This window comes from Carassius gibelio, chromosome A9, assembly GCF_023724105.1.
Source record: "Carassius gibelio isolate Cgi1373 ecotype wild population from Czech Republic chromosome A9, carGib1.2-hapl.c, whole genome shotgun sequence".
Lineage (NCBI taxonomy): Eukaryota > Metazoa > Chordata > Actinopteri > Cypriniformes > Cyprinidae > Carassius > Carassius gibelio.
Genome location: NC_068379.1, coordinates 8,370,619 through 8,382,654, shown reverse-complemented (window position 1 = coordinate 8,382,654; position 12,036 = coordinate 8,370,619). Strand labels below are relative to the sequence as shown.

The 12,036-nt window shown below is 39.4% G+C and overlaps 1 protein-coding gene across 1 annotated transcript in view; it reads right to left on the bottom strand.

The window, feature by feature from the left end:
* Positions 1–927: 927 nt before the first annotated feature.
* LOC128019601 (tripartite motif-containing protein 16) overlaps positions 928–12,036 on the bottom strand; it is a 39,263-nt gene continuing 28,154 nt past the window's right edge. The window contains exons 2-6 of the mRNA XM_052605680.1: positions 6,677–6,772; positions 6,298–6,531; positions 5,116–5,275; positions 4,975–5,034; positions 928–4,421 (exon numbers count right to left, since the gene is read on the bottom strand). Coding sequence (XP_052461640.1) covers positions 3,889–4,421; positions 4,975–5,034; positions 5,116–5,275; positions 6,298–6,531; positions 6,677–6,772 — 1,083 coding nt within the window. The 3' untranslated portion in view covers positions 928–3,888. The remainder of the gene's footprint in view (positions 4,422–4,974; positions 5,035–5,115; positions 5,276–6,297; positions 6,532–6,676; positions 6,773–12,036) is intronic.

Genomic DNA, 12,036 nt, shown 5'->3' with positions numbered 1-12,036 from the left:
GCTAATTCTAAAAAAGATGTTTTCAAATAACCACAATTAACTAAATACATAAGCAATTTTTTGTTGTTTTTATGATGAGAATGTACTGCAATCAAATGAATATGCATCAGTATGTCTGAGATCATCTGCAATAGCTCTATCCTGCTTTAACAGTTGCTAAATGTAAGCAGACTTTACATGTACAGATGCTCACCTCTGCCAAAACACATGTAACTGACTACAACTCAAACACACCACCAGTTTCTCACTTATGTTTCAACTTCAGTTGCTTCTTCTCTTAACATGCCACAAAATGCTTTCACTATGTTTCTGTTTTGTAGTAAAGAAGAGAAGTGTTTTCAGACGTTACACCTCAGACACCAAGCAGTCTCTTGAGTCATCATCTTTATTATAATTCTCTGACTGGACTAACAAGAAACAGAGCCAAAGAGGAAGTAAGTTCAAGTAAATGTCTGCATTGACCTCTGACCTCTGCTTTTCTGCAGAACTCAAAAGAAGATACTTTGAAGAATGTAATCAAAGTTTTGGGTGAACTTCACTTTATCACTTTAATTATGATGGTACACACGTTAAATATAAATCATGCTGGGCAATCATTGCAAGTAGTACTGTGAATAGTCTGTTGAACAACATGTGCATGATTACAATATATATTTAACTTAGATACTTGTATATTATTTGCTCTTTAGAAGAGCAGAAATGAAGGCTCCCACCAGATGAAGATGTGGAAAGACATGTTAGAAAACAAGCACAGTTCCTGATATAAGCAACAACCAAGGAACAGCAGCCACTGATTCACTCAGAAAGGATCCTTAGTAATAATTAGGTCATCATTTAAATTATTCTGCCATGTACAAAAAGGATTTAATTAACTATTTTTTGAAAGTGTTTAATGTTTTAAGTTTTACTTACATTTTACAATCTTATTGTACAACTGCTATTTTCTTTCCTTCTTATTTTCTGTAATTGCATGGTTATGTAAACTAGATAAAAAAGTTTGTCAAGACAAACTTTAAGTTGGCTTGAGAAAGCCTGACCAGAAAGTTTGAAAAGTTTGAAAATGTGAAAAGTTTAAAAAGATTTAAAAGTTTAAGAAGTTTAAAAAAGACAGTGATTAACATATTGCTAGCATAACAAGCAAGTGACTACCATGTCATTAGCATAATTAGCAAAGTTGTTAGCATGATTAGCAAGTGACTAGCATGTACTTAGCAAGATTAGCAAGGTATCTAGCATGTCGCTAGCATAATTAGCAAGTGACTAGCCATGTCGCTAGCATGATTAGGAAGTTACTAACATGTCTCTAGCACGTTTCTAGCATGATTAGTATGCGACTAACAAGTTGCTAGCATGTTTAGCATGTTTCTAGCATGATTAGCATGTGACTAGCATGTTTCTAGCATGATTAGCATGTTGCTAGCATGTCGCTAACATAATTAACAAGTGACTAGCCATGTCGCTAGAATGATTAGCAAGTTAGTAGCATGTCACTAGCATTTTGTTAGCATGATTAGCATGTTTCTAGCATGACTAGCATGCGACTAGCATTTGGCTAGCATGATTTTAGCATGATTAGCATGCGACTAGCATGTTGCTAGCATGCTTCTAGCATGATTAGAATGTTGCTAGCATGTTTCTAACATGAATAACATTTTGCTAGCATGATTTTAGCATGATTAGCATGCGACTAGCATGTTGCTAACATGCTTCTAGCATGATTAGAATGTTGCTAGCATGTTTCTAGCATGAATAACATTTTGCTAGCATGATTTTAGCATGATTAGCATGCGACTAGCATGTTGCTAACATGCTTCTAGCATGATTAGAATGTTGCTAGCATGTTTCTAGCATGAATAACATTTTGCTAGCATGTTTCTAGCATGACTATCATGCAACTAGCATGTTTCTAGCATGATTTTAGCATGATTAGCATGTTGTTAACATTTTTCTTGCATGATTAGCATGTTGCTAGTATGTTGCTAGCATGTCGCTAGCATTTCTCTAGCATGTTTAGCATGTTGTTATCATTTGCTAGCATGTTTCTAGCATGATTCGCATGCAACTAGCATGTTGCTAGCATGATTTTAGCATGATTAGCATGTTGCTAGCATGTTTCCAGCATGACTAGCATGCGACTAGCATGTTGCTAACATGATTTTACCATGATTAGCATGTTGTTAACATGTTTCTAACATGACTAGCATGCGACTAGCATGTTTCTAGCATGATAAGCATGTTTCTAGCATGACTAACATGCGACTAGCATGTTGTTAACATGATTAGCATGTTTCTAGCATGATTAGCATGTTTCTAGCATGACTAGCATTCGACTAGCATGTTGTTAACATGATTAGAATGTTGCTAGGATGTTTCTAGCATGACTAACATGCGACTAGCATGTTGATAGCATGATTTTAGCATGATTAGCATGTTGCTAGCATGTTTCTAGCATTACTAGCATGCGTCTAGCATGTTGCTAGCATGATTTTAGCATGATTAGCATGTTGCTAGCATGTCGCTAGAATGTCATTAGCATGATTAGCATGTTGCTAGCATGTTGCTAGCATGTTTCTAGCATGATTAGCATGCGACTAACCTTTTGCTAGCATGATTTTAGCATGATTAACATGCGACTAACCTTTTGCTAGCATTATTTTAGCATGATTACCATGTCGCTAGCATGTTTCTAGCATGATTAGCATGCAACTAACATGTCTCTAGCATGATTAGCATGTTGCTAGCATGATTTTACCATGATTAGCAAGTTGCTAGCATGTTTCTAGCATGACTAGCATGCAACTAGCATGTTGCTAGCATGATTTTAGCATTATTAGCATGTTGCTAGCATGTTTCTAGCATTACTAGCATGCGTCTAGCATGTTGCTAGCATGATTTTAGCATGATTAGCATGTTGCTAGCATGTCGCTAGAATGTCATTAGCATGATTAGCATGTTGCTAGCATGTCGCTAGCATGTTTCTAGCATGATTAGCATGCAACTAACCTTTTGCTAGCATGATTTTAGCATTATTAACATGCGACTAACCTTTTGCTAGCATGATTTTAGCATGATTACCATGTCGCTAGCATGTTTCTAGCATGATTAGCATGCAACTAACATGTCTCTAGCATGATTAGCATGTTGCTAGCATGATTTTACCATGATTAGCATGTTGCTAGCATGTTTCTAGCATGACTACCATGCAACTAGCATGTTGCTAGCATGATTTTAGCATTATTAGCATATTATTAGGATAGATAGATAGATAGATAGATAGATAGATAGATAGATAGATAGATAGATAGATTGAAATAGTCAGATAGATAGATAGATAGATAGATAGATAGATAGATAGATAGATGAGTTTGAGTTGAGTTGAGTTTAAATTGATTAGCATCAAAGCTTGATTGAGTCTAATGGGATTTGGAGCTTGGGTCATCTGAACATCCTGTCAATGAAAGTCTATGGGATTTTAATGTTTTTTTAATATAAATTTTTAAGAAAACCGTAACTCAAACCAGTCTAAAAAGATATAGCACACCAATTCAGAACAGTATGAAGGTCTCACCCGAGTTTGGAGTATGTAGCTTGAACGGTCAGTGTCCAAAAATTTTGCGGCCAGAAAAATAAGAAGAAGAAGAAGAAGAAGAAGAAGTTTAAATAGGATTTCAGTAAGTAATAAATTGTGTAAATACATTTTCCTCATGCCAGCTTGATCAAGTGAGATCTTTAATGGATTTTAAAATTGCATTCATAATAATGTGATGTTTAAATATTTATGTCATGTTATTTATATTATAATCTATATTATTAAAATGAAAGTAATAATTTACTAAACTCCATAATATAATTTCACTGCCCTGATATGTAGAGCCGGCTCTCCATAATCTATAGATCGCACAGTTTCACTGCTGACCCACTAATAACTGCAAACCCAGGATAGAGAGGGTGAGTGAATGTGGTCTGGACTCTGTGGATGAGGCTCATTGTGTGAGAGACGCTGTAGAAGGACAGAGTCCCTGCTCTGTGATCCACATACACTCCAATTCTCCTGCAGCCACTGAAGCGTACAGGGAGTTCAGTATGATTGTCATTGTGACTAAATGAGCATCTGGAGGTAGAGCAGATCAAACTCCAGGATTGATCATTATATCCAAACACACACTCATTTCTCTGTCCCTTCCTGTTGATGTATATATAAGACACTGATATACACACAAATCCACTCCCGCTCCACTCCAGCTCCCAGTAACAGCGTCCACACACACTCTCTCTAAACAACACCTGAGGAAAATAACAAAATCTGTCTGGATGATCAGGATACTGCTGGACTACATCAGTGAAGGTAACCGCTCTGTTCCTCTCAGACAGACAGAGGTGTTTATTCACTGCGTTTGGATCCAGAGTGAACCGACTGGAGTCTGATGGAGATAAAACATGCAAAAACATGAATCAACCTGAAGAATGAGACACTGAAAAAATCCCCACCACAAATGCATAGACAGAGTTTTAACAAACAGTGAAAATAAAAATAATAAATAAATAAACAGTACAGAGAATGAAAATACACAGTGCTCTTGAACCAAAATATCAGCCGTTCTTGAAACACTGATCGACCAATCAGATTTAAACAGTCCGTTGAAACGATCTGTTGTATAATTTCAGTACTAAGCAATATTGAATAAACTAATATATATTTTTTAATTATGATATATTAATATTACTTCCATGGATTTCAAGTACTATAATTGTGACAGTTTTAATACGTCTTGGTTATATGTTTATAATATAAATATTTACTTTTAATGTATCTACAATTAACCTTTCAGCATGTTGCTGGATTGCTGAAAATGTATCAGAAATGTGTTAAATCAAAAAAACATGTCTGTATTGATAGGACATGCCAGTTATTTTTGTAATGGCTAAATAAACATAAATAGATTTTAATAAAAATGTAAATGTATTGTGTCTTACACTGAAGGAACTCCTCTCTGATCTTGGGTTCATTGGTGGGAATAATTTCAACATATGTTACTAAGAGAATAAACAGACACAATTATTAATTTTGTAAACATTCTATGATGACTGAGAGATAATGTATATCTGCTGCTTTACCTCTGCCAGATATCTTTTCTATCTCCTCTCGACAGAAATCCTCCAGCTTTTCTTTGAGTTGAGAGACAGAATTTCTCACTTCATCAAAAGAGAGGAGAGAGCTGACAGTGATGTTGGGTTCATCTGCAGATTCAGGAGATACAGCGAGAGACTGGAAACTCTACAAAAAGATAAAGACACAAAACAAAAACCTTCATGACCGCGGCTCAGTGTCACGGTTGGGAAACCTTGATCTTGGGTTGTTTACACTTTGTGGTGAATTCTGTGTGTTCTGCGTCTGCACTGATTAGTTGTGGGCGTCTCCGTTAATTGTATCAGCAACAGCTGCCACTCATTACTCATCTCCTATATAATGGCTTGTCTCACGTCTTGTGTTTGTGAGATCGTTGTTTCATGTCGTTGTGTTTCCCCCGTCTGGCTTCTGTGTTAGTTTGCGTTTGGATGTCTGTGTTTTCCCCAGAACCTCATCCACTCTCCGCACGATCACTCAGCCACGGACACTTACCTTCAGCTCTGTTCCCCGCAGTTCCTGTGCCACTCTCTCCTGCTGCCTCACGCCGTCAAGACCCGGACTCCTCACCTACACTCCACTACCGTCTGGATTTCTCACCTTCCACCGTCTCCCTGGAGTGTTATCGCCTCATCGTCTTTGTGTGTCTTTGTATTATATCTCATCATCTCATTAAATCCTGTTAACTCGCTATTGTTTCTGGACTGTCTTTTCACCAGCCGTCACACTCAGCTGCACCAGTTTGATTGTATCTGTGCTTTATTTGCAATGGTTGTGTTATGCCTAAATCATTTGCATAGTGTTCTAATGGGCAATTCTAGTAATTTCCACTCTACTTCAGAGCTTACTACCTCTATATGACTTTATATTTATTGTATTATCCATGAAGTAAAAATCATTCTCATGTTAAAAAAAGTAATATCACTACCTCTCTTCAAAAAGCCACATGACCGATTCATCATTCATGCCCGTAGCACAAACAGTGCAGGATGAGTTAAGCACTAAAATATAATACTTAGGGTTAACAGTTTGTTTAGTTTGCATAAGTGTGAGCACCAATATTAATAATACATACCACCAATTACATGAAAATGAAGAAAGCCTCAGATGGTAAAGCTTTAATACAAAGCTGAAGGACTTCTGTATTAAACTGTTCTGTATTTTAAGGTTACCTTGAGGAACTTGTTGTGATCATGTGTTTGTGAAATCTGCTCCAGTTCAGCGCCTCTCCTCGTCAGATCATCAATCTCCTGCTCCAGTCGATATATGAGTCCTTCAGCTCGACTCACTGCAGCCTTTTCCCGTTCTCTGATCCGCTGTTTCAACTCAGAGCGGCTTCTCTCAATGGAGAGGATGAGCTCAGTAAAGATCCTCTCACTGTCCTCCACTGCTGTCTGTGCAGAGCGCTGTTAGACACACATCACAATCAGCTCATACTGGTGTCTCACACAGCCTGTGACCCACAGTGGGCTTCAGTGGGACTGAAAAAGCTCAAACACAGGAAGAGAGTCCAAACTGAGTTTTAAGCGTTTGTTCTTCCTTCAAACTCACCTTATGAGACTCCACAGCCTCTCTCAGCTCCTCAAGATCTTTCTCCCTCTGCTGGATTCTCTGCTGGAATTTTCTCTTTCTCTCTTCCAAAACCACCTGTATGAAAATCAAATATTAGTGTAAACTTCAGAAATACTACGTGAAATTGTATGTAGTATGCAAATGCAAACTATATAATATGAGACTTTAAAAAAAGATGAACAACTATGAAGAAAACCATGACTGAAAAGATAATTATCATATAGCTTCTGCAGCTGCTGCTGGGCTTAATGGGACTAACAGAGCTTTGGCATTGGAAAAGAGTCCACTCCAAAATAATTCTTAATCTTCTGTTCCCTTTCGGTCAGTAAATTTTGACGTCACATCAATGGTGACCGAAGAACAGGTATCTCGCCAGAGAGACCAATCCACTTTGAGTGCAACTAAATGAGCCAATGAACACATGCTGCATCTGGCGGGCACACCCCGCAACGTGAGTATAAAAGGAAGCAGGTGCACCGGATTAATTCTGTCACAGTGTCTGGGTTGTGTTCCCTGGGAATCCACTAGATGTCCTCCTTCCCCACGGTGTCTGTCACTTTATGATCACATTCCTCACGTTCTCTGCTTAATTATCGCACCCAGCTGTGACTAGTTACCAATCATCACATTCTGTCAATTTCCCATTAGCGTTTGTCTCTCCTTGTGTATTTAACCTGATCTGTCTTAACATGTGTCACAGAGTCCTTGTTTAATTCATGTCCGTCAGTTCGTGCCCTTGCCTTGTGTTCATGTTTGATTTATGTTTGGATTGATGTTTTGGTTTTTGACTCATGCCTGGACTGCTTATTCTATGTGGATTAACCCTTAATAAAGACGTACTCGCAATTGGTTCTCTCTCCGTGAATCCTTGTATCACCGGTCGTGACAAATTCATCCTTTCGCTTTTGAGCCGAAAATTGGTCTTTGTGCAGACAGCCACACCAGGAGTGTTTGTGGTGGTCAACTCCCCTGTGTGCTTCAGCACAAAAGAGCAATCTCTAAAAGAGCAACACAAGTGATCGCGGCTTTATAAAGATGTCTTATCACCCGTGCATTTCTGGATGTGGCTGCTCTCTAACGCCTAAGGATGGTCACAATCACTGCCTCATGTGTCTGGGCATTCAGCATGCTGAGGAAGCATTCGTGGATGGTGCATGTTCTCTTTGTGGGGCCATGACCAACTCGGAGTTGCATTAAAGATTCACATCAAATGTGGTGGAGTCCCTCTGCCTCTGCTGCGATCCAGTGCCTGAGGGATTTAGACAGGATGAAATACCGCATGCCAGTGTCCATTAGCTCGTTTAGTTACACTCAAAGTGGATTGGTCTCTCTGGCGAGATCCCATTAGTCGGTAACCACCGATGTGACATCTCCTTTACTTCTTTTGGGGAACGAGGGTTACATACGTAACCAAAACGTTCTTCTCCAAACTCACTTTATGAGACTCCACAGCCTCTCTCAACTCAAGATCTTTTTCCCTCTGCTGAAACTTTCTTTGTCGCTCTTTCAAACTCATCTGGATACAAAGACAAATAAAACTGTTGTAATGTCAGGATTTATGTGAATGGGGTTTGCAACTTATAGATTTGTCTTTTCTTTGAGTACAGACCTCCCACTCCACACCTTCAGGTCCAGTCTGGAGTTTAGTCTTAGTCAGTTGCTCCACCACTTCAGCCAGCATTGTGTTTTTATTTAAAGCAGGTCTTGGAGTGAAGGTCTGCCTGCATTGAGGACAGCTGTAGACGCCCATCAGATCCTCCTGATCCCAGCACTCTGTAATACATCTCATACAGAAACTGTGTCCACAGGGAATGGTCACTGGATCCTTCAGGAGATCCAGACACACCGGACAGCTGAACTGGTCCTGAGAAAAACTGGTTTCTGCCATTTCACTGCATGTACTTTCAGAAAGAGAAACAAATAAAAAAAAAGATCAACAGGTGCCTTTCTCCAGGTGCATTCAGGGAACAGGTTTCTCTGTATTTTACTGTGTGCTAGTTCAGATGGTGAGCGTGATTCCACCAAGTACAACATGTTCCTGGATCAACATCCTTGTTGATCCTGGAGCAACATTCCAATCAACCAAGCAGAACAGAGATCTAACTTTTCAAGAAATATCTGTTTTAGGCTTAAAATCAGGGTTAGGTGCTTCTACACTCTTGTTAATCATTTACTCTTGTAAACCATCATTTCTCACTGATTTTAGGAAACAATTATGGGTAAGGTTAGGTTTAGGGGCAGGGATTGGGATAAGTCTATATTTTTGGACAATAATGTTGATACAGGATCATCAAAAGATTTTGACCCAGGAACCTGTCTCACTATCAGTTCAGATAGTGTCAAAAAAAAAAAAACCCAGACACCTGAGAAACAACAAATTATTCTAGAGTATTCTCCTCCAGTATGATTAGTATGCAGCCCACACTACACAGGTTAAGCTTTTTCTAAGAGGAGACGTACCTTCTTCTTCTTCTTTTGATTCTTCTTCTCAGTAAGGTGTCGTTATATTAAGTACGACACCGAGACTGCAACGCAACATTGTGCAATTTCTAGTTACTTACTTTCTATTCAATCACTTGCATATTTTGCTTTGTCTGACCGCTGAACTTCTGTTGTCGAATTTTTGTGGCTTTCTGTAGTTTCGTATTCAGTCAGGAGATGATCACGCTTAGGCCGGCGACACACTGGATGCGTGGCGCAAGTGTCTCAGCTGCGTGGCGTGTCTGTTTTTAATTCGGCTCCCATGTTAACAGGTTAGAGCTTGAAGACTTGCCTGCGGCTCGAGCCGCGAGGAAAATGCGTGCATGCTACAAATAGAACCGACCCCTATTTTTCACACGACACGTGCGCATGTTGGAAGCGTTTCCAGGCAAAATATAATAGGAAACTATGTTTATATGTCATTTTATACACAAATACATATTAATTCATGACATTTTGATATTTGAAAGTCTAGGCTGACATAAATTCAGATATAAATGTAATTAAAAAAAATAATTAAATAATTATCGATTGTCAAATATTGCACCTGTTAAACATACTATATTTTGCTGTCAATACTGTTGACGGTGTCCTATATCAGTAGGAGTAGGTGTTGGTGTATAAAAAAAAGTTGATGTTGTCATGAAGACAAGATCCTGGTCTGTCGGCGGCCTCCCTCTATGTCACCTCCATCAGCAGCAGCGCGACAGCGCAGCGTCAGGCACGCTTCTGGTGTGTAAAGGCACAGAAAACACGAGGCAGCCACCACGCTCCTGACAAGCAGCAGAGACGCCACGCAGCCAATGTGTCACCGGCCTTACCCCTCATTTAAACTGAACACGTGTGCTGCGCATTACGGCTGCGACACGGCTACTGGAGCTGATCGCGCCCATTCTAGTCAATGCTTGTGTTTACACCGGCTGCGACGCGGCACGTTTCAGAAGCTTCCCAGAAGCGGCTCTCCGCGCCGCTTCGCTAAATATAGGCGCCTAGTCTATTTTTGACGGACGCGCGTCCAAGTCGCACCGGAAATACAAAATAAAATAAAAAAATCCCTGTCAATTTCAAAATAAACACCTTGTGCAGACTCCCAAACGTATTGCATGTATATTGGCAATATATCCTTGGTAGGAGACAAGAAATGGACGACGAGAGATTCATTCTGGAATCAGAAAAACACGTCGGACAGGCAAATCACGTGGTCTCACTCATCCAGTCACTCCGCTTCTGATATGCTCCCGGTGTGAGTTGGCACCGCGTGGAGGACGGAATAAACCTTGTCGCAGCCGTAATGCGCCGCACACGTGTTCAGTGTAAATGAGGGGTGTGGCCGGCTACACACTGGATGCATGGCGCAAGCGTCTCAGCTTCGTGGCGTGTCTGTTTTTAATTCGGCTACCATGTTAACAGGTAAGAGCTTGCAGACTGCCTGGATGAGACGCGCAGAAAATGCGTGCATGCTAGAAATAGAACCAACGCCAATTTTTCACTCGACGCACGTGTGTTGGAAGCGTTTCCAGGTAAAATATAGTAGGGAAATTTGTTTATATGTCATTTTGTACACAGACACATATGAATTCATGACATTTTGATATTTTAAACTCTATAGGTTGACATAAATTCAGATAGAAATGTAATTTTAAAAATAAATAAATAATTATCGATTTTCAAATATTGCACCAGTCAAACATAGTCTATTTTGCCATTAATACTGTTGACTGTGTCCTTTATCAGTAGGCGTAGGTGTAGGTGTGTAAAAAAACGTTTATATTGTTGTCATGAAAACAAGATCCTGGGGCATGTTCAAGTTCAAAACGGTGCGCAACGTTTTGCTACGGTTTCCGGATTGAACGTCATGTTTCCTGGAAACGGCGTGCACCGGTGTGCAACGGGGTTTAAGATGTGTTTTCTCTTGTTTGGTGGGTGTGTCAGAACTGCAGTCCAATCAGCAGCAACTTGTATATAAAGCACGCGGTATTAAAGTGAACTCGCACAATGGCTTCAAGGAATATAATATACATATGTGTTCGTTACAGCTCGGTATACGCAAACAACTGAGGATATTAGAAGACATGTTTGTAGTAAGTTTTATTGTAAAAATATAGGATATCAACATAATGATGTAGTTGTTTATATTTTTAGCTTCATTGCAAGTGTATGACATTTGGTATAGAAATAAACAATGGTAATTAAGTGCTTTTCCTACAAATGAGAAAGAAAATACAGGGTATTAAAACCGTTTGAACTATAAATAAAGTCAGTATGTGAGGCTAAATAGATGGCTCCGAAAATTCTTCACAAAGAACACAAATAATGGCCTTCTCAGCTGCCATAGTTGCAACACTTGCGTCATCAGAACAGTGTGTTCAACGCATCACCGTTTCTGTTTAAAAAACGTTGTGCAACGTTTTGTCGGGGCTGAACGCAGCCCAGCTGTTTTCTTCAGCTGAATCCAGCTTCTTATTCGCAGCTTCTATTGCCGCTCTCTGTTCCACCTTAAAAGATGCGATGCTTCCGCATATTGACGCTCAACTTAGGGGCAGAACTATGAAGTCAATATAATGCTCCATATATATGCAAAAGAATAAAGTTTTGCAAACGAAAATGAAAGTACTGAGAAAATTAAATGTGCTTTTTGCAAACAAAAATAAAAAATTCCAAAAGAAAATGACGTATAGGGAGACGTAAATATGTTTTTCAAACAAAATAAAGAATTGCGAAAAATACTAATTAAAAACTACTAATTTGTCTGCAACGCTGCTTTTTGTGTTTCAGGCAAGTTAATCTTTACCAAGGGTAAGACTCTGCCACACTCTGCTAAAATGCCTTGTTTAAACACACCCCACATGTCTACGCCA